This window comes from Pogona vitticeps, chromosome 3, assembly GCF_051106095.1.
Source record: "Pogona vitticeps strain Pit_001003342236 chromosome 3, PviZW2.1, whole genome shotgun sequence".
NCBI lineage: Eukaryota > Metazoa > Chordata > Lepidosauria > Squamata > Agamidae > Pogona > Pogona vitticeps.
In genome coordinates this window covers 9,620,788-9,644,275 of record NC_135785.1, presented here as the reverse complement: position 1 = coordinate 9,644,275, position 23,488 = coordinate 9,620,788, and the positions used below count along the sequence as shown (strand labels likewise).

The 23,488-nt window shown below is 42.1% G+C and overlaps 1 protein-coding gene across 17 annotated transcripts in view; it reads right to left on the bottom strand.

The window, feature by feature from the left end:
* MCF2L2 (MCF.2 cell line derived transforming sequence-like 2) overlaps nucleotides 1–23,488 on the bottom strand; it is a 277,556-nt gene that overhangs the window by 8,265 nt on the left and 245,803 nt on the right. For 6 of the 17 annotated variants that reach the window (XM_072996252.2, XM_078389785.1, XM_078389782.1 and 3 more), the window contains exons 26-31: nucleotides 20,036–20,145; nucleotides 12,578–12,673; nucleotides 7,907–7,996; nucleotides 6,049–6,120; nucleotides 2,378–2,467; nucleotides 477–595 (exon numbers count right to left, since the gene is read on the bottom strand). In XM_072996252.2, the coding sequence (XP_072852353.2) occupies nucleotides 477–595; nucleotides 2,378–2,467; nucleotides 6,049–6,120; nucleotides 7,907–7,996; nucleotides 12,578–12,673; nucleotides 20,036–20,145 (577 nt within the window). The remainder of the gene's footprint in view (nucleotides 1–476; nucleotides 596–2,377; nucleotides 2,468–6,048; nucleotides 6,121–7,906; nucleotides 7,997–12,577; nucleotides 12,674–20,035; nucleotides 20,146–23,488) is intronic. The other 11 variants (XM_078389784.1, XM_078389789.1, XM_078389786.1 and 8 more) reach the window with 7 other exon arrangements.

Below are 23,488 nucleotides of genomic sequence, written 5' to 3'. Positions count from 1 at the left end.
AAGAGAGCCTATTAGGACTTTAGTGTGCTGGTTTTATCACATTTATCACCTAAGGTATGCAGGCTGTAGGTTAGAAAACGTGTTTGCTTTTAAAGAGAGCATAATAGGACCTTATTGTGCTGATTTTATCACATTTTAAATTAACGTCTCGCTTTGCATCATGTATTTATTGTTATCCCATTAGTAGCTCTGATTCTCTGACATGAAGTAAGAATTAACTAAACAGAGACTGTAGTTTACCTCTCTACATGCCATCTAATCTGTAACTTTAGTAAAGATTTAAGAAAATAACATACAGTCTCATCTCTTAATTTAGCTGGAAGATTAGATAACCAATGGAACACTATGATTTAAAATCTTCTTGTATTTTGGGAAAATGCAAAGTCAAATTATTTAAAGCAGTTCACTCCCAGCCCAAGATATGTTTACGATGATGGGAAAAATAGCAATGCAAAGCTTTGAATGATGCTACATACGTTGTTAGGTTGGCTTTCCTCCTCCATATCTGAAGAATTAGAAAGTTCCTCAGCACTGGACGGGATCGCTTCAAAATCTTCAAATGTATCTAGAGAAGGCATCTGCCGGGTGGGCCATCCTTAGAAAAAAAGAAAACAGAATGTCTGGCATTAAATTTTGCTTTACAAGGGAGGTCCCACAACAGAATGTTGTAATATGCAGTGCTTATGTTCAAGGTTCAAATCACTCCGTATCATCATCTCCTCCTTTCATCTCCCAGCCTGCCTGTCATCCAGACAATTTCCACAAGGGGGAGCTGAATTTGTCCGTCGCACAAAAATAACAGAGAACCATGTGGCGTCGTTCTAAGACCGAGAGTTTTGTTGTAGCCATAGCGTTTGTGGCCTGTGTATCTAGGAAAGCTCATTTTATAACTTTGGTTCATCTTAAAGCTGACACACCGCTCTTGTTACTATCCAGAGAATTTGTCAATCTGCCTGCTATTTTCTTTGCTTCTCGTCTCCATCTATCGTTTCATCTGGTGGTTGAGCTGGTGTGCCTTCTCTCCCTCAAACTTCCCCTCTGAGGGAAGCCAAGTCAGGTCACTGGGAGAACAGCAACCACGCTGGGACCTGAGCATACAATCAGAGACAGTCCAAGACCTATGTGGAAAGGAGAAGAGGACACAATTCTACCCTTGGTTGAGGCAAAGGGCAAAATGGTGCCCACTCCTTTTTTGTGTGTGTACAGAGACCAGCTGGATTGATAGTTAATATCACTTCAGCGCTATTCATGATAGTTAATCTCACTTCAGCGCTATACTGTTCACCCCCTTCCTAAAGCAACAAGCTAGTTTAAGGAGCCAGGACAGACTGTATGGGGCAAACAGCTCTGCCCTGAAGTTCCAGGGGGAAGTGCAGGATGAACAAATCGGATCCTGCAACCCCTCCCGTCTCCTTACTGTGGGAGGCAATGCAAGATTTACCCTTATCCACACTGTGGCTCCAGTTGGCGTTTTTGAAGGAGCCGCGCCAGCCAGCATACTAGGAAATGTCCAGTTAAAATCCCAGCCCATCCTGGCAAATGTAGACCAAGACGTAGCCTACAGTCACAAAGTACAGTAAACATGTAGAAGCCAAACAGAGCTGGGGCTGGTCCATAAATACCTGGACGGAGCACCACCTAGGACGCAGGTCCAAGCTCATCTGCTATCTGTGACAGGAAGCAAAGTAAACACAACCCATCACACAGAACGGCTGACCCACCTCTTTGGCTCCAACAGGGGTTATTTTCTTTTGCTCAAACCACAGTTTCCCCTTAAATTCACCCAGGGCAGCATTCCCTCCCTTTCTCCAGAGCAGAAAGCTCATTCATACCAATGCCTTCCCCTCAGAGCCAAGCATTCGAGGAAAGAGAGAGGGAGGGAGAAACCACCAGCCTGTGGTGTTGCTGCCGCCTCCTCCTCCTCCACCACCACCAGTTCTGGCACTGGTGTCAGAATAGGTGAAAAGAAGCTTATGCTCTCTCCAAAGGAGATTTGAAAAAGCAAGTTTTCCAAGCTCATTTTTGGTATAATCAAAAAATATACTTCTGCTTTTGGTCATTTTGGTCACATGAAATGGGTTCTCCAACTTGGCATTCAAACTGTGCTTTTGGGCTAGTGTTTGTTTTGGGCATATTTATTTCTTTATTTAAAATATTTTCACTCCGCTCTGCTCCTTAGAAGCACCCATTTCATACCCTCTCGCATCTAATACAGAGTCTCTTATGTAGGGGAAAAAAGATCTATATAAACAGACAGATCGGCATGCATACCATGACAAGAGTAACCAAAGACTGCAATGATCCTGCCCATACTGCCCAGGTAAGGCTTTGAACAGTGTATGCATCACACAAGTACAACGTTCTGATTCTTATTTACCTGTCTGTGAAGCAGATCTAGGTACCGATCTTGTAGGCGGAATAACAGCGCTGCATTTAGCTTGAGCCAAGATGTTTCTTGCAAAGGCATCTGTGACAGGAAGCAGGGTTTTGTGGTGTATGTGCTAATTCAGACCCATCTCAAAGTTGGCAAGCTCAGCATGCAACCCCCTCCAAGAGAATTTCCTTGCCAACACCATGCTTAGTTGGCCAGATTTGTTTTCCAATGCCACAAGACTGTCTTCTTGTAATACTGATTAATCAACCTAAAATCAGAACTAGCTTTTCCACTGAGGCAGACGGAGGGTGAGGAGAGATCTACTGTAACCTATGAATTTTCCTTTGCCAAGCAGCTTACCTCTTTGTTTACATGGTTTTAAATTGGGATTTATATATTGCTAGAAATGTTCATTCTTCATTTTAAAAAATCACAAGTTTTTAAAAAGCTTGTATAAGAATACTGACTAGGGTGTTGATGATGGAATTTGTGGAGTTGGTATGTGTAAGAGACAAGTTAGTGATGATTCAGAAGGAAGATTTGGTGTGTGATTGAAAGATACTGGATGAGAAAAATGTTCCTGCCTTTTTACAGCATACAGTTCATGTGCATCATTGAGTGTATCTTATTTGGGAAAATGCACGGGATGGAATAAATCAACTTTACAGTTGGCAGAATGAGAAATAATTGGCTTGCCTTTTTGTGAAACAAGTACTAGTTTTGTGTCTTGTATGAGACCTCACCTTTCTTTTCTACTCAGGCTTTTAGGCAAGTTGTCATTTAACCTGAATAGTTTGCCTATCAGAGAAAGAGGTGTTTTATGACTGACCACATCTGTCATGGTAGCCATTTTGTGAATGGGCAACATCCACATGGAAGCCATTTTGTGAATGTGCCCATGACACCTTCTCAGAAACCAGAATGTGGCCCATCAGAAACATTGGGGAGCCCTGCTGTAAGATATCCCAATGTGTACGCCTGCATGTGAAGTTTGCACGAGGAGACAGCTCAGCTGAAAGCCAAAGGAGCTCAGCACCTTGTCCCCTGAATGGGACAAGAATATATTTATTTATTTATTTAAATTTATCTAAAATATTTTTACCCTGCCTTTCTCCTTAAAAGGACCCATCCTTAAGCCAGCTCAGCATGAATTCATTATCCACTCATGTGGAATCAACACCTTGTTTTTCACATAAGAAAAAAACTGAAAGAAGACATTGCATATTGCCACTTTTTAACTCTTCCAGCATAAAAAGGAGAGCTAGAATGTGTGACATGGTAATTCATCAGCAGTACAAGTTGCAGCCAAGGCATAACAGTGGGACTGTTAGTGCAATCCTACAGAAGTCCACTCCGAAACAAATCCTTTTGAATTAAATGGAACATACGTACTCTCAAATCAGGGTGCAATTAGATGGGGTTTTGTCTTATGGTTTGGTCCACTTTGGGGAGAGGCTGGTTTAGCCATTTATCCGACAACAACATGATGTAGGAAGAAAATGCAAACAAGCTCAACCTTTATCCTTGCCTTCCTGCACCTTTTTGGTTCCTGCCAGCGACTACTGGGTTTGTGTGTGTGTGTGTGTGTGTGTGTGTATGTGTGTTTTAGTGTGGGTATGATTGTTCCCTCTTTGTTTGGTTCTGGTACATGTAATCACCAGAACAGAATCAAAATGGATGGCTTAAGCTGTCCCTTTGCTTAAACCACTTCAGGATCTAATCAGTTACTAAGAAATTAAAAGCTTCCTCCGGCTGGAGGCAGAAGAGGATGTAAAGATGTATATATTTTTAAGCCCTTGCAATGCAGCACTGAATTGGTTGATCGGCAAGCCAATGTAGCACTATGCCACTTGGAAATAGATATTTTTAAATTGAAAGCTTCCTCCCACTACCCTATAGAAGGGTAGACAGGAGGGGACAAGGAGGGAGACTTTTTGTTTTGGTTTTCCTTTCTTTCTCTTTAAACGCAGGAAGGACTAAACAGGATCATCACTTGAGGTGCGGTGTGCTTTCCTGCCCTGAAAACACCCAAGCCTTGCATGTGAGTAAGGATTGCCCTAAATGACATACCACACTACAAAGCTGTTTAATTTGATCTAGCCGGTTCACTATTTAGTGTGATCCAATTGACCATCTAATTACACCCTTAAAAAGAAAATTTAAACCAATGGTAGTATAGTTATATCAGCATGCAAGGAAAGAAAGAAACAATCTATACATGCCAAACAGCAAGCCCAAAAGATAAATGAGTGGTATGTATTTCAGAGAAGGAGCAAAAAAGATAGAAGAAATGAATGGGGTAATGAAGCTTAGCTAGATTAGTCTATATTGTTTTATGTGGGAAAAATCCCACAATGCCTTGAGCTCTGTAAAGACTGCCTATGTTAACTGGTGAGGCTTTTTGTCATCACTGCTGAATCTTTTGACCTTTTGTGAAGCTGTTATGCTTTGTTACTTTTTAATAAACCTATAATACTTTGTATTCTCAAAGAACACAGAGTTCTGACTCCTGTCCTCTGAAGATGCCGGCCACGGAGACTGGCGAAACGTTAGGAAGAAAAACCTTAAGAACACAGCCAAACAGCCCTGAAAAAACTACAACAACCATCTATAATACTTTACTCAGGCTGTGGTTTATTCAGACAGATGTAAGGATTTAAAGGTACTAACCCAGTGTCTGAGGATGTTCAGAGATTTTGAAGTATTTTGGGCTGTTTTGAGTTTCATGCAGAGTTGGTCTGAAACCAGACACAACTATCTGCTTCTGTGTATTTTCCTTGAGCACCCAGCAATAAGTGAATCAGAGTGTGCTGGGGAAAGAACAGGTCACTGGAGTCCCCTAGACATAACCCCTCCAGGCAGAAGATGGACTGTGTGACTGTGAGAGGATCCTTTTGTGTAAGCCAAATAAATCCTCACTTGGTTGTGACTGAGCCGTGAGAGGACCGTGGACACAGAGAGTGCCAAGCCCTACATTATTGGCGCTTTCAGAAACGATGCTATGGCTAACTTTTAACAGGATAGCAATTTATGAATGCAATATAGAGAGTAGAAGTGGGGCATTTTTGAATCAATTCAGCCCCGTCTTTTTAAATTTTGATTTTTTTAAAAATACAGTGGTGTCTCGCAAGACGAGTGCTCCGTTTTACGACAAAATCGCATTACGATCGCAAAACAATGTTTCATATGGGGGAATTTCGCTTTGCGATGATCGGTTCCCTGCTTTGGGAACCGATTCTCGCAAAATGACGATTTTCCTACAGCTGATTGGCAGTTTCAAAATGGCCACCGGGTAAAAAAATGGCTCCCTGCTCTTTTCTGGGACGGATTCCTCGCTGCACGGGCAGCGAAAATGGTTGCGCTATGGAGGATCTTCACTGGACGGTGAGTTTCAAGCCCATAGGAATGCACTGATCGGGTTTTAATGCGTTTCTATGGGCTTTTAAATTTTGCTTTACAATGTTTTCGTTCTACAGCGATTTCGCTGGAATGAATTAACATCGTAATGCGAGGCACCGCTGTACTGGAACTTTGCCTGGAAGTCTCTCACACTGACGTCTGTCTCTCTCTCACATATAATATGGATAGTGGTAATGATGAAGGAATGAGCATTCCACGAGTGATACCACAAGACTATCACAAAACAGTTTCATGCATCAAGTCAAAAGCTGTACCTTCAAACCCTAGAGGAGTTGGGTCACTTTTAATTTCATGCCTCTTGACTTTAACTGCAGGAACAAGGGGACCTGTATGAAGTTTGCAAATATGTGGATTGGAAATACAGTTAAAGGATTTCCCTGCTCTCTTAGTGTCGAAAAGCAACCGGACCCACAGTTAATGGAAATGAGGACTTAACCTGGGTGCACAGAATATTGATAAAGCAATTCTAATATTTAAAAAAGTCAGTGCATAAAAATGGAAGAAAAAGATTATGTAATTTGCTGACTAGCAAGTGCCCTTACTTTTTTAAGTACTTACAAATACAGAGGACGCAAGGAACCTCAAAGATCACCCCTATATTACTAATGCTCTTAAACTGTATTTGGTACCACAAGCAATGATTTTGTTCGATGAAAATTCTAGCTGGTAGCTGACATTTGAACACCCAAAAAAACCCCCCAGTATCACAATGTCCTCTAGTGACTGTAGCCAATTTGCACTGCAATGGATGCCTCAGGTGATACATTCTGTACATCTTTATATGGATTGTAGGAAATCACTTTTCTCTGCCAGCATGAAGGTCTTGTCTAACTTGGTACTGTGACGTAGATCACAGACTGATAACCAAAATTATTCACAGCCTATTAGTTCTGTCCGTTTCCTAGTGAACCAATTTGGCCAGCATCTATATCTGCTTCTGGTCAGGAGTCATATAGTCTCCCTCTAATATCTGAGCAAATGGACTTGATCCATGAAAACTCAAGTTAAAATACAGCAATTAGTCTTTAAGTTACGAAACTTTTTAGGGGTGTGTGTGTCTGATATACTTGCACCGACTAACACAGCTTCTGCTTTGAAAACTTTTCTAATTTGTTTATCTTCATGGAAATCACACCACAAACCACCAAGAACAGCAATTTAATATTATAATCAATGAGCACAAGATGCCAAAACCCAGAACATATGCCCTGTTTTCCTCTGCTTTCATTATACTTCCATATGTACAGTATATTGCATGTTTACCTAATTGGTTTGATGGCTTTATTGCTTTGTGGTGTTTTTTGTTTTTTGTTTTCCTGTTATTCTTGTGTTTGTACTTGACAACTGCTCCAAGAAAGACGAAGACAAAAATCACCCAACTGAAGGAGGAGGAAGTGGCCATAATGGACACCACAGCCAGCCAATCAGCACTGTTCAAATTCAACTTCTGGTTCAAACTAGAACAGCCCTCAGTCCCAGAAGTGAATGCACTTCTGCTACAGGCATTGAAAATATGCAACCGAATGACTCAAAATAAGAGCAATATCATGATGGTGTCACTTCACAGCCTGAAATGTTCTATCAGGACTGCACTGGAAACTAAAAGCATCAATGCATGTAACACATAACCTGAAGCAGTGGTTGGCAGTCATAGACAGATAGATAGTTAGGTGTGCTCAGAGATCTTTATTTGTATCATTTCTTATCACCCTTTTGTCATTTCTGTGTAACTTGTTGATATGCAAACTGTTCTGCTCAGGATTTACTCCCTCCTTCTTCAGAGTACTGTAATTCTTATGGCTTTCTCTAACTATGTTTAGGGCTCTTCCCTCCTGCATTATCCCTGAAACAATGGATGTAAGCTTTTGATTTGTACCTCACCATGAATTCCCAGAACAGTTATCCTGTTTAATAGCCACAAGTTCAGCATGAGCCCAGCATAAACACCAAATACTGTTAGATAGTAGGAAAAAAAATCTTGCACTTGTTTTTACTCTTTGCCTTGCGGACCAGATTGCAAGGTCAGGCTACACGTTTTCAAGGATTGTGCCATTTATACCAACATCAGTGCAGTAAAAGAGGCGGCGAAAGGGTTAGGGTGACCGACTGTACCTTTGGTTAGAGCAGATGTGTTAGTTGTGGTGCTGATGGAGGAAGCTAAGGAAAAGCGACGGGTAACGTCTCTCTCTTTAGATTCTGGATCTGGCAGGACAGATATAGGGAGGTCAAGGACGGGTTAGAGGAAAGCAGGTGAATCAAGCAAATAAAGGATAGGAGGAATAACAGCCGTGGGAAAACAGCAGTATTCAAATCTTTCTGTGACCAAAACAGTGACCCTTCTCTCCACCATTTGAAATAGTGAACTTATTTTTTTATGTGGGTCCCTGTCAAACTCGGCCACCTGGCTTGAAGAGCGATCCAAGTGAAGACTTGTATTTGGATTAATTAGCCATGAAAACAAGAAGTCATAGTGATGTTTATGGCAAAAGGTACTACTTACTAAAACAGTCACAGCTGATGCTAACCTTAAAATCAAAAGAGACAAACAGCTAGTACTTTGGGTTGGATATGAGTGAGACCCTATGAAATGAAGTGAGCAGGAAGTGAGCAGGAGAACTAAAATGGCCCATTTGGTCACACAGTTGTCTATAGGCAGGTTTCCATGTCCGTTAAAGGGAATGTTGGTTTTCTAGTCTTTCCGGGGATGTAACACAACGATAAACTAAAAAGCTACAAGGCCAGAAGTATATTAAGGGGACTGTACAGATCATGTTAGAGCTCAGCACTGCTTCAGACATTCAAACAAATGGTATTCAAATATTCAAACAACACTCATACTCAAAATGGTATTGTCTTACATGAAATATACTACCCAGTTCTAACTCTTAATATCCTGAGGTTTAAGTCTGGAATCCTTTTGGGCCAGAAACGTCTCCTGGAAATTAATCTTCCTCGCCCTTCCCTCGTTGTGCAGGACAGACGATAATTTTATGCTGCAATTTGGCAAGCCCTCAAAATGAGATCATGCTTATACAGGTATTTTATTAGTCTAGTTCAACGAGGCATTCAAACTAGAATAATATTTGCAAAAGCATATTTGCATGTATCCTGCAGCATGAACCTATGTAAGCGTTATACCAGTTTCAACAGTTATGATTTCCCAAGGGGTAAAACAGAAAATGCCCAAATGTTCCTGTGGCGTTCGCCCTTGTGGCCCCTGCTTGTTCTCCCCTCACAAAGGCTCACATTGTGTTTTCTTCTCGCTGCCACCAGTGGATTACCTCAATCCACAATATAAATGATGTTTGTCAGAACACTTGTCTTGTGAACAGAACACTTGTCTCTTTCTTTACTCCCCATTGTTTGCTCTCAGTTTTTGTAATGTCTATTTTATGTAACTTGTTTTATATATATTTATTGTCTTATTTTTATGTTGTTAGCTGCCTAGAGTGGTCTTAACTGACCAGATAGGCGGGATATAAATAAATAAATAAATAAATAAATAAATAAATAAATAAATAAATAAATAAATAAATAAATAAATAAATAAATAAATAAAATAAAATAAAATAAAATAAAATAAATAAATAGATTGATTGAATAAGAACAGAAGTTTCTCAGATACACCTTATACAAAAGTAAATAATCAACAGTCCTGTCAGTACATACTTCTTTTCTCTTGCTACCGGTATATCATTACCACCTTCTCTACCTATTTTCCTAACCAGCTCTATCTCTCTCAGTATCTGTTCCCTCTCTCTCTCTGACTAACCAGCCCTATCTGACTCCTCCTTCTCCCGCCAAGCCTCATGTAGCTGCTGACTCCGCCTCTCCAGTCCTCTCATGGGTTCATGCAAATCAGCTCATGAATATGAATAGCATGAGTGACATGGATGATCCTTTTTTCCAATCATTAGCGTCTGCCTCAGCAGAATTGCAGCTTCCAGAATGGAGGTCTGGAGATGGGAACGTGATCTTCTTTGGATACCAAACAAGACGGTTAAGCTGGCTGGGGGACCATGCAAAGCATAGTCCAAAAAAGTTAAGTTTCCCAACCGTGGGAAATCTGTGATGTAGGTCTGTGCTGGAGAGAGAAAATTAATTGCATTTACTGTATTTCAAAATATGAAGGGGCAGGAAAAAACCCTAAAAATCACCATGAATGTCACTGTCTGGTGTAATTTGCCATAGAACAAGAGCTTACAAAAAAAAAGATTAAATGTCACACTCTTTGCTGCTTTATGGTGTCGGGAGTCTAAAGTGTAGAGAGAAAATGCACTTTAGAAGCGGGTGAAATGCAGGATTTATGCAGCACTGCCAAGACTTCCACAACACAAACCCAAATATTTTTATTAGCACCTTTAGGAGGGAGATTGGATGTTCCTGTAGGGTTGGGAGTGGCGGCTAAAGAAGGAATAACCCTTTCCTCCATTAGATCAACTAAATGCCCCAACATACCTTTTATTTCCTTTAGTGAGTCCCTAATTTCAAGTAGGGTGTTTGGAGGTGAACGACTGCCTCCTTCAGCTGGAATTGGGACTTGATTACATTGGGCGTTGTTAGATGTGGTGATTTTCGGGTTCTTTAACTCCTTAACTATGCTCTCCTCAAATGTGGGCAGCTTTACTGGATATTCAGGTTGAGTATTACTGTTTTTGTTGGAATGGCAGAGACTCATCAGGGTGCGACTACACTGGAAAGCCAAATCAGCACTGCAATTTGCAGTCTGTATTATGTTTAAAATCGCAGTCACTGATCAAACGGGGTGGCGGGTTGATTTGGGAAATCACTGTTCATATTCTATGCAGTGTGCTTCACATTCTAGATCACAGCGCCCCTTCTTTCCTTCCTCTGGTCCCGCCTCTCTGTCGATCCTTTTATGGAGTGTAAATTTGGGAAATAATAATGACAATGACCCAGTGATAAAGTGATGGGGTCATCTAGTGCTAATCTCATGTGTCTGGTCTCTGGGTGTCTGTGAATTTCGTTGTATGGTATACTGTGTATATACTTACAATGACAATAAATTATTATTATTATTATTATTATTATTATTATTATTATTATTATTATTATTATTATTATTATTATTATTATTATTATTATTATTATTATTATTATTAAGAATTTTTTTTAAATAAAAAATGGAGGGTGATCAGGAGAGAAGAAATAATGCAGGTGCATGTTACCCCAGTCCTGAACATCACACCCCAACTATCTAAGTCAATGATAAACCATCTACAGATACACACACCCAGCTTTATACAAACGTATCACAACAAATGAAAAACAGCCTGGTTGAATCATTCTGGCTTTTAAAAAGGAGAACCCCCTCCAGTGGTATTGAAAAAAAGCGTTTAGCGAGCAAAAAGGGATGGAACAGTTTAAATCTTCCTTTGTGTCATGTGGCCGTTAAAAAACACTGCAAATTCTCCCATTATACGTATAAGCAGAGCAAATTTTGGGGTATTTGACCATGTAGTCACAGCCTAAGACTCAACCAAGCACACAGTATCAGTAACGTTTCCTTGCGAGGTCCTGAATAAACTCAACAGGGAAGATGTCTGCCTGTATTTATCCCTGGCATTAGGGGTTAATATATGTTTGCAACTTTATAAAGCCAAGCAGAAATAAGCTACACCTTTACTAAAGACTCTCAAGCAAGGAACATTCCATAAAGAAAGAAAAAAAGACTGGGACTGTATGTTCCTTTTCCTTCAGTAAAAGTGTGCGCATAGCAGTGTATCTGTTCCTTCAATAAGAGTGTGAGCGTATTTGCCAGTTCTCTTGCAAAAGAAAATACCAACTTCTGTTCAGCTCAATGCCCTTTTCAGGAAACCTTGCGCAGCAAAATATGCCGTTTTGTACAGGCATTATAATAATTCCATGCAGACTGGATTATTTTCTTCTGGGTAAAAAAAAATCACAGAAACAAGAAATTCAGCAAGATTTCTTGAGGTGAGGGGAAAAAAATATTGTTCAGAAAAAATCTTGGTGTTAGGAAAAAGGATTTTATTTAAACACACACATACAGTACATCGGGAACAAGAAGCTATGGCATTTATATCTGTTGTACAAATCCCAAAGTTCTGGAAGCATGGCAATTAAAGTGCCATCAAACTGCTATAACTATGTTGTGTAGATACCCTTTAAGCTTTCATGTGGGAGAGACCCAAGCATTGAATGAGATCTACCAGCTCTTGAGTTCAGTGAGCTCCCAAGGTCAACCCACAGCATTTTGCAAACTGAAGTGTCTGCATATCACGTAGCACTAGTTCTACACAACGTACCTCAGGACTAGAGGCATACATGTAGCATCATCCATAAAGCCGTATGGCGTCCAAGGCTCAGACTCCATCTAATGGGAAGATGAAGTGCACATAGGCAGAGCCCTATAAACTACAGATCAGTCAGTCCGATACTGATGCCAAGCAAACATCTGGAACAAATATTATAGTCTTAGAACTGCAAACCTCCAAGGGACCCTATGGATTATGAAGCCCCTTGTCAAGAAGGTACAGTCAAGAACCAAGCTCCTAACCTCTGCTCTGCAGCCAGAGACCTAAACCACTGCAGTATCCAGCAGTTCTTTAAAAACATTCTCAGAGCACCTTGAAACGGTATGGACCAGTTTCTACAAAATGCCAAGGTACGTCAGACAAGGACATAGTGATGGGAGGTGGCCACGGCTGTAGTGGAATGAAGGACACAATGGAATGGAGACAGGACTCAAGAATCAGGAAGACAGGTGGTGGTGACCAAATGCTGCAAGCATTTTGTTACCTTTGGGTGGCGCTCTACGGTTGGAAAGACCTTGCAATGTAAACCGCTTTCTAGCAAGAGCTGAGCGCTCAAGATTAAGGCTGGCGGAAGAATCGGCTAGGAGAAAGAGGCAGAGGGGAGAGAAAAATAAAGCAGAAGGGGGTCATCTCTTGCAGCGTATGAAAAAAAAAAGAAGCAAAGTTAGAGTTTGCAAGGGAAGAGGGTGGGAAGTGAAAGAATGAGAAACGTTAGGAGCTTGGGAGGCAGTTAACCAGGTAAGAAAGTGACCATTGGGGAGTCAAGGAAGCCAAACTAGGTAAGCCAAATTGATCCTTCTCAGGCTGAATCAATTTGACTAGCTAAGTTTCATCCAAGTACATAATGGAACAGCAGGACATGTCAGCAAGAAAACAATTGAAAAATGAAAAATAAAAAAAATCTATGCACAAAACCTTTCAACACCAGAAATATAAGCCATCAAACAAAATGGAACACATCACAAAATCATCAAGACCTGGTTTGGAAGCAGCAAACTCTTAAAATGAGGCCTCCTATACAACGGGAAGCGCTACGGTTATATGTGAACGTTATGTTTACCATGAAGACATTGTTCTTTCTAAGTGCAGGGCATCTGTGGAACTCCTTGCCACAGGATGTGGTGATGGCATCTGGCCTAGAGGCCTCTAAAAGGGGATTGGACCGATTCCTGGAGGAAAAGTCCATCACAGGTTACAAGCCATGATGGGGATGTATATAATCTCCAGGCTTAGAAGAAGGTATTTCCAAATGCCAGATGCAGGGGAGGGGGATCAGGAGAAAGGTCCCTCTTGTGCTCCCAGAGGCATCTAATGGGGCCACTATGAGATATGGGGAGCTGGACTAGATGGGTCCTTGGCCTGATCCTGCAGGGCTCTTCTTACGTTCTTATCCCTCCATCTCTTTTCCCAAGTAAAGCAATCCCTTTGCAAGCTGTGAGTATGAAATAACATCTCTTTGCGTGTTATAAGCCATCAGGTTGTCTCCAATAGGGTTTTCAAGGTAAGTGAGATATTTAAAAAATGATTTAATCAGCCTACCCACTAACAGTGACTCAAACCAAGGTCTCCTCAGTCCATCACCCTGTCCGCTACACACCACACTGTTTAGTTACCTTATAAATGAAAAAGTTACATTTCAGCTGCTAAGAAAAAATGATCTCAGGGAGACTTAAAGGAAATGCTATATTAAAAATGGATTTGGAAACCATACACTAGATTATGCTAAAGGTTAGGCTGGAAGAAAAATGTGTTGTCAGCTGGCAGTAGGAAAACAGGAAGTGCAACTACTGCAGTGGAGTTAAAATGAGATGTGTGACAGCTTGTGACTGACATGGCTTGCAACAGCTTGCACAAGTAGAATCAAAGCCTTTTTTTATGCTTGTGCAAGGATAAGAAAGGGTTTCTACAAGCTCACAGAGGGAACTCTATGCTTGCAAAATGATACCACGGCATACCACTTACTCTTACATCACTTATTGGTCTATTCCTTCGATTTATATCCTATCTATGTCCCACAAGTGGGATTCAAAGCAACCTAAAATAGTATAACCACATAGAATTAATAAAAGCTTAAACACACACATGCAGTTGAAAAAAAAACCACGGCATTAGAAGAATAAGAGAAGCCCCTGTTCAGGTAAAAGCCCCTTCCATAGCAAGTGCGATCTGTTGCCAAAAGCCTCCCAAAACAAACTAGGAGTTTGCCTGCCAGTCGAAAAACAACATCCTACCCTTGGCTGGTTGGGGGACTCAAGGGCCTGAGATTTAGAGTCAATTAAGTAGTAGGTAAAATCAAGAATTAAAAACAACCAAATCTAAGAGGGGCATTAACATTATAAGCTGAGAACAGCATATGTAGATGTAAACATTGCCTTGGACTGTTAGTGGAAGAAGACCAAATCCATCCACAAAGACCACCCTGTCTGTCATGTCTTCTTCTTTCATTCATTCATTCATTCATTCATTCATGGCGCAAGGGTATTTGGAACAGTTGGGGGAGACTGTCTCTTAAAATGCCCCGAGCTTAGCCTTAAATAAACAGGTTTAAAAAAATGACAAGGGAACCCATGATGGACACATTCGCTTCAGGGCTACGGTAGCCTGCTCGGTGCTTGAGACTTGGGCGTTTATGTCTAGGCTGGAGGTGCAGGGAGGGAGGGCACCATACATTTTGTTCCCTCGGGTGTAGCAACAAATGTCAGCCCCTGCCTCCACAACTCAAAGCGTATGGGAACCAAAGACAACTGATTTCTTTTAATGCCTGAGAAAGTACCACATGGGCCTGCCCAGACTGGCCATTCGGAGTGTGGGGTGGATCGGGCTACAAAGGGTCTGTTGATGTGCCATTTGGCATTCTCCTCCTGTCCAAATAACAAATGGCCCCTTCAAGCTTGATCAGCTCTCAATTAAGTGCTTCTCCTGATCATTTGCAGAGGATCAAGGGAAGTGAAATTATTTTTTAATGTTGCTCCTCTCTTTCTCCGCCATTGCCATTCCATTTTCTCTCTTTCCTCTCCCAGCTTCTCTTCCCTCATTCTTCTCCCACTTTCTCTCTTCTCTTTTAGAATCTGCAGCAATAATGGCAGAGGTTGCTGGAGGCTGCTATCTCCCGGCTAAACAAGAAGTGTGCCAAAAAGAATGCATGCCCTACCACCGGGCCAGAAAGGTGTGCAACAGCTCTTAAAGGGGAAGGATGGATCATTCTAAGTAGAAACATTTGTGGATGAGGTCTTTTTCCCCAATCTAAACCATGTCATCAGCAATCCATATACTACATCTATATGCTAGTGTGGACAGGCGCAGAAACAGTATTTCCTCTGACTGGCAGTCAAAATTAAAATAGGAAAAGGAGATAAATAACAAAGGAAGCCAAAACCTGCTGGCCAAGGGGCTGCTTCTTGCTGCCTGTCTTTAAGACAGTAAGAGTACCAGTCTGGAACTTCCCTCTGCAGTTCAGAATATGTGTGATTATTCTACAGGAGCACCTTCCATCTGCAGCCACCTTACTGATTCTACTTCCTTAGCGTCAAAACACACATTCAGAAGAATGTGTCTTTCCTGTTCTAACAACATTTTCTCCGCAGCAATGTGACCTGCTTTCTTATGCGTGGCTCTTGACTGAGACATGCAAAGGAAGCTGTTTACATTCCAGGGATAATCCAGATGACACACACACTTCTCTCTTTAATGTGTTTTCACAATAACACTTTCTTTTGCCACTTGAGGGAGCACTCTTCCAGATCCTGATACCTCTGGACATCTACTTTTGCCTTGCATTATTAAGCTTTAGAAAGCTGGTGCAGGAACAATAAGGGGATCTTCTGGCACTTTGAAAATTAACCCATTTCGTGTTGCGTGATTTTTGTGTGAACTCCAGCCCATTTCTTCAGATACCATCGGTGGAAGCTTATGCCCAATAAAATTTGTGGTCCTTTAAAAGCTAGTAAGATTCTTGCTCATTTTTAATTCAACAGACAAGAAACTAAAATGGCCACTCCTCTGGAAATACCTTTAGAAAGAAGTAAGTGAGCCCACATACGCTATGAAGGGATATCAGAGGCATAATTTTTTTACATAATTAGGTGGCTGCTATTCACCTTTGACATATACAGATAATATAATTTTTTTTAAAAAACTACAACTCCCCAAATACTGTTACACAGCCAGAACGGATTAATTGGTTTTCAGTCCATTCCTATGGGAAATTTTGCTTCAACTTCAGAACGTTTCAACTTAAGAACACCATTCCAAAACGGATTAAGTTTTTAAGTAGAGGTTCCACTGTAAAATATACTTCTTTATTTTGCAGCCTTCTTGAAATTGACCAGACTTACTGAGATTCTCCCCATCCTCCCAAATACCTAAATGGCTTTGCCCTGAAATCTGAGATGGTGTCACCTGGCAGTACCATCTTACAAGACTCCTTTAATAGTTAAGTAAGTTTTTGGTCAGAACTTGGAAATGTTACTTTGTGAACTGCAATTCCCAGAACCTCCAGCTAACACAACCTTGAGACTTACCAGGACCCATACTGGAACCCCTGGAATAGAAGGCAACAAAACCAAACAAAAACCCATTGGAAGTGGTTGGAAGACCACTTTCAGTTTAGTGAACTGTTTTTTTAATGTTAAAAAGATGTGATGTGAGCCTGTGTGTTTAAATAGTGAATCATCATTCACTGGAGGCTGATTTACTTGTTCTCCCCCTCCCCCCACGCACACACACCAAATTTTGGGCATGGGGATATGGCGGTCAAGACTGGCAGGCAAATCTGTGAACTGTGCCTATAGTGAACACACAAGATGTATCACGTGCAGTTGTGAAAGCGCTGGAAGAATTACAGACTGCCTGTCTTGTCACTGTGGTGTTTATAGACTTTCTGGAATACACTACATCAGTGGTTCTTAACCTTTGTTACTCGGATGCTTTTAAACTGCAACTTCCAGAAACCCCAGTCAGGACAGCTGGTGGTGAAGGCTTCTGGGAGTTGCAGTCCAAAACTCCTGAGTAACCCAAGGTTAAGAACCAGTGCACTACATGGCAAAACTTCCAAAACCTCAAATAGCTGAAACCAAAGGTTTTCCAAATGCAGGACATACAGACTCATAAACAACCTAAGGCAGTACCATGTGTCTGTCTGAATATAGAAAATACCATCTTGCATCCCTCGTTGTCCCACAGAACAATGAGGTGAGATGCCAAGCAACCACTGCATGTAAGGAGACAGGAGTGACTGAAATGGAAAGAGAAAGGGAGCCCTAATCTTACATTTGATTCTCACTCCACTTTGCTTGATTTGCCAGTCAAAGGCTCAACCGGTCAACGAACTGTTCCAAGAGATCCTCTCCTCCTATCTCTTATTTCTAACTGGTAAACTTTAGACAATGTAGACTATATGTTTTCTGACTCATCCTTGCTGGTCATAAACATCCAAGCAAGAAGTGTTCCATTTCCAGTTCATAGAAACATAGAAGAGTAAAGTTGGAAGGGGCCTACGAGGCCATCAAATCCAACGCCGTTTGATGCAAATGAGATTGTTGTCTAAGTTCCTCTTGAATGCCCCCAGTGTTGGAGCAATAATCAATTCTTGAGGTAATTCGTTCCACTGTTGTACTGCTCCAACAGTCAGGATGTTTTTCTTGATATTCAACTGAAATCTAGCTTCCTGTAACTTGAACCCATTGCTGTATGTCCTACATTCTGGGATGATTGAGAACAGATCCTGCCCCTCCTCTGAATTTCATGTATTTGAAAAGTGCTGTCATATGACCCTCAGCCTTCTTTTCTCAAGGCTAAACATGCCCAATTCCTTCAGCATTGGTTTCCAGCCCCCTGATCATACTTGAGCTTGTTCCAACTTGTTAGCATCCTTCCTGAAGTGTGGTGTCCACAACTGGACACAATACTCAAGGTGAGACCTGACCAGTGCTGAATAAAGGGGAACTAGGACCTCATGGGATCTGGAAACTATAGTTCTGTTAATGCAGCCTAAAATAGTATTTGCCTTTTTTGTAGCCATATCACACTGTTGGCTCATATTCAGCTTGTGATCTATAACAATTCCAGGATCCTTCTCGCTTGTAGTATTGCCGAGCCAGGTATCCCCCATCTTGTAACTGTGCATTTGGTTTCTTTTTCCGGGCTGTAGCACTTATCCCTGTTGAATTAGATCCTGTTGTTTTCAGCCCAGTGCTCCAGCCTATCAAGATGATTTTGAATTTTGTTTCTGTCTTCCATCACCCTTGGCAGAAGGATCAGCTTCACTATTTGTGTGGGCCTCTGAAAAAAAATCAAGATTCCAACCCACATGGAGAGTGGCCACAGATCACAGAGCTTCACTCCCTTCAGATTGCTGCCATGTGTGCATTCAAGGCAAACAGGAATGGAGAGGAAGGGGCCAGGTTTAGAACACTCTCTCCTGGTTCAGTGATAACCACATGTGCCAGCTCAGGGCTCAATAGGGGATTCAGTGGGACAGCTTTACATGTTGTGAGTAGCAAATCTATGCACTGTGCAACTGCCAGAAGCCCAAAAACATTGCCAAGCAAGAAGTGGCCAGTGCTCAGCAATAAGTCCCACTCTTTACATGGAAGGTGTCAGATCCAATCCACAGCAACTCCAGTTAAAGGGGGATCTCAGGAAGAAAGGCTGCAACTGGCACAACGCAGCGTTTCCAACTATCTCTTGCGGCATACGTTTAGATTATCACTGGACGGTGAACGAAAGTCTTGATATTCTAGTGAAACAGCCTGAAGGGCAGAGTAAATAACTAAGGAGAGAGCAAGGAATGTCCTAGGTAGACACAGAAGAAACAACCTCTCTTTTTTTAGACTACACCACCATCAGAAAGCTTCCAGCAATCATCACTGGCCATCCTAGCTGCAGAATTCTGGACACTGTAGTCCCAAAAAAGTAACTTTTCCAAGCTCAGCATAAGAGGCAAGTGGGTTATTATGCAAAGTCTTTTTCTTTCTAAAGTCTCCGCGTGATGTCTATAACGTAGGGACCACTTCTCTGTCAGGGTCAGAAGGATGATTGCAGTATCTATGGGGCACTGAGGAAAGCAAAATGTGGATCATGTCTGCATGCAGCCCGCCACAATGTCCGTGCTTGACACACCCCATAGCCCCCAATATAACCCCTCCCTTTTTAAAAAAACGTTTCCAACTTGTGTCCTCTAAGAGCGTGGAAGGAAAGTTTTCAAAGTTTTCGACCCCTTCACACCATCCCAATGCTATTTTTTTAAAAATGAAAAAAAAAAAATCAAAAACCTGGCCACTAGAGGGCATAATGGGGCTTTTTTTCAGTTAAAACATGATTCTGCTTGAACTGGGACTTTTCTAATTTCAAGGAAATAGATTTATTTTAATACTTAATATATAAAAGAATCAATACATTTTAAAAAGTATTCCTGTTGTAGCCATCCAGAGTAGTGACTTGTCACTAAAAGGGCAGGGGACAGATAGATAGATAGATAGATAGATAGATAGATAGATAGATAGATAGATAGATAGATAGATAGATAGATAGATAGATAGATAGATAGATAGATAGATAGATAGATAGATAGATAGATAGACAGACAGACAGACAGACAGACAGACAGACAGACAGACAGACAGACAGACAGACAGACAGACAGACAGACCCACCCTCTGGCTATAGCCCTTCCAACTTTAGCCCACTGGGGGTGCAGCCCGCACTGCCAACCAATCTGGGGGGGGGGGAATGGTCCTTGCTCCCCCACCCCACCCCCAGCAAAGTTGCCTATCTCTAATGTACCCCTTTGGAGCCCTAATTTGGCCAGCCTGGATCTGTGAGGGTGTCCAAACTTGTGTCAAACTGGCTGTCACGGTACAGCTGGAAAAAAGCCATTCTCCTCCTCCCCGACCCCAGTCAAGCTGTGCTTGCGAAACACTCTCCCCCCCCCCCCAAAGCCTACCTCTTTTTTGTCTGGCATTGGGGCTGATGTTCCGGTCCTGGTAGGCAGACATCTCCCGGCTTGAGAATTCAGATCTGTTTTCGCACAAACTCACCGACTTTCTGCCGTACCTTTAATGACAAAAGCAAAGACACAAATAAAATGCAACAACTGTGGCTAGGTGGCAATTCAAAGGGGCATGAAATGTATGTGTTGCAGTGGGCAGCTGTGACGTTTACCACGTGGCCCCTGCTTGCTTCACCAAACAAAGGGCTCACGCTACGTACAGTGGTGCCTCGACTTACGAATGTCCCTACTTACGACCATTTCAAGTTACCACCAGCTCCGGCTGCAAAATTTTGCTTCGACTTGCGGCCGGAGCTTTGATTTATGAACAGAAAAAGGCGGGAAATTCAAATTTCTAACTGTAGGTGGCGACGAGGCTGCTTCTTTGTAGCTCTTTGCCCCCAGCAGTTAGAGAGTGGGCATCAGAGGAGGCTTGGGACTACCTCCTTCTGCTTCTGAGCGAGCGTGTGTGCGTGTGTGCTTGCAGGGAGGCTTTGGGCTGCCTGGTAAGGTAAGGTGCTGTTTTCTTCTTTTAAAAAACTGTTCTGGGTGTTTTTGCAGTGTAGTTTTGAGCTGTAGGGGTTATATTTCTGTGCCGTGATGCGTCTTGGGCGGTTGTTCGTTTTCCCCCCATTTCTGATGGGTCTTGGGGAGTTTGTTGCTTTTTGAAGTGTTTTTCCCATTTCCGATGGATCTTGGGCGGGTTGTTGTTTGTTTTTTGGTTTTTTTCCCCCATTTCTGATGGGTCTTGGGGGGTTTGTTTGTTTTGGTGTGTCCCCCCCCCCCGTTTCCGATGGATCTTGGAGGATTTATTTCTTTTTCGGTGTATTTTCTCCCATTTCCAATGGGTCTTGGGGGCTTTGGTTGCTTTGGGGTTTTTTCCCCCATTACTGATGGGTCTTGGGTGGTTTGTTTGTTTGTTTGTTTGTTGGGTTCCCCCCTCCATTTCTGATGGGTCTTGGGGTGTTTTGTTGCTTTTTGGAGTGTTTTTTCCCATTTCTGATTTGGTTTTTGGTTTTTTTCCCCCATTTTCAATGTGTCTTGGGAGGTTTGGTTGCTTTTTGGTTTTTTCCCCATTTCCGATGGGTCCTGCATGCTTCCCTTCCTTTTTCCTTTGTTTTCTTTGCATTTCTGACCTGCCCCCTTTGTTCTCTATGCATTTCCGATCGGCTCCATTTGTTTTCTGTGCATTTCCAATGGGTCTTTCACACTTGATTGCTTTTCTCCCCCCCTCCTTTGGCTGGAAGGGATTAATTGCATTTCCAATGAGTCTTGCAGTGATTTGGGGGGGGGGTATTTCTTTTCTTCAGCCGGAACAGATTAATTGCATTTCAATGCATTCCCATGTTCCCATGGGAAATGGTGCTTCGACTTACGACCATTTCGAGTTACGTCCATCTTCTGGAATGGATTATGGTCGGAAGTAGAGGCACCACTGTATCCCACAAGCTGACACCAATTGTGACGCGCCCCTCATGTGTCCCCAGGTTGTTTCACTAGCCTGAGGCCCACAACACGTTCTCTCTTTTCTGCTGCCACCAACTGACCTCTGTCAATACCCTTTAATTAGAAAGATTGAGGTCCCAGCTGAGTATAAAGTGGAACACCACCGGTTTATTGATTACAGTTTGCTTAAACAGGTTCTTCACAGACTTTAATGTATTCATTAGATTATTAATAACTTATTTCACTCTTAACTCTCTTAGCTTTCTATAAGTTCCAACCTCTTAACTCCTAACTTTGCCACACACTCTAACTACCACAGACTAACTTCTACTTCATACTCTCCTCTCTGATGGTCACTGACAGAACTAACTCAACTCAAACTCACCCCTCCCTTCTAATTTCTCTGGCTCCGCCTCCCAACAGCTCCCATTGGTGCATGCAAATAACCTCCTACATGAGCCAAAGCAAGGTAATCACCACAACAGCCTTTCCTCAGCTCATTGTTATCAAAAGAACAGCCCTGGTGGATCACACTAAAGGACTACGTAGTCCAATGATCTGTTCATATAACTAATATTTATATCCCAACTTTTCTTTGGGGAGCTCACAACACTGTAGACATGGTCTAGAGGGGTGGGGTATAAATTTAATAAATAAATAAATAAACAAACACTGTATGTGGCCAACCTCCTCTCTACTTATTCCTCACAATGATCAGTCTAAGAGAAAATGAACGGTGCAAGTTGTCCAGTGAGTTTAATGGGTGAAGAGAGAACCCCGGTCTGGATCTCCCAAACTCTAGCCCAAGACAGACACAAATACATTATTAACCACTGGGGCGTCCGTCCAGGTCGTGAATATTCATATGCTATTGCATAGACCAATGGAAGTGCTGGAGGGGTGGAGTCACGAGATATAAGAGACTCAGCAGGAGGAGGGGGAGTTTAGATAGGGAGTGAGTTGAGGAAACTGAGAGTTTAGAGAGTGTTTTGGAATCAGGCGGGAGAGTGGTGCTTGAGAGTGGATGAAGGAGGATGTTTGTTAAGAGTTAACAACATTGCTTGAAGGATCGACATCTGTATTAATAAATTATTTCTATCTGGTTCTTTTAAAATGACATATGGCCAGGACCTCGATTATTAATAATAGGTACTGTTGCTGTAATCAATGGGTGGCAGCAGAAGGGGCACGTAGTGTGAGCTCTTAGTTTGGTGAAACAAGCAGGGGCCACGTGGGGATCGTGACAACCACCAACAAGCAACCGCACCCATTTCCTACAACATGCCAGATTCTCTTTTCCTACAACAAGCCTGGTTCTCTCTTTTCATTGAAACAGCAAAAAATCTTGCATGAGACAGCACAAAGCTAACAGCTGTGTATCAAGATAAAAGAAGGTATTTCTAGCAACATTCTTTCCTAGCTGTCATCAGTGGAGGTTTCTCTGATGTTGCAATATAAGCCTGGCTCGTGACTGTCAACAAAACAATTGCAGTTGCAAATAAAGGATGATTAATCTCAGAGGGGGCAATTCTGTGGTGCTGATGTTATCTGATTAATGAAACCAGTCACCTCCTTTGGGCAGGGCAGCAGATATTCTAGCTTCTCTGGTTTGCTTCCGAACCTTATGTATGTATGTATGCATGCATGCGTGCACGCATGTGTGTGTGTGTGTGTGTGTGTGTGTGTGTGTGTGTGTGTGTGTGTGTATGTACAGTGGTGCCCTGCTAGACGCTTACCCCGCATGACCTCAAAATCGCGTAACCATGACATTTTTGTGATCGCTATTGCGATCGCAAAATGATGGTTCCAATGGGGGAAATCCGCATTACGTTGATTAGAAGCTGCTTCGCAAACCGTTTGTTCGCTACACGATGATTTTTCTGGTTCCGCAAAATGGCTTCCCTCCGCAAAATGCCTTCCCTGCCTTCGCAAAATGGCTGCTTTCCAGACCCCTGCTTCGGA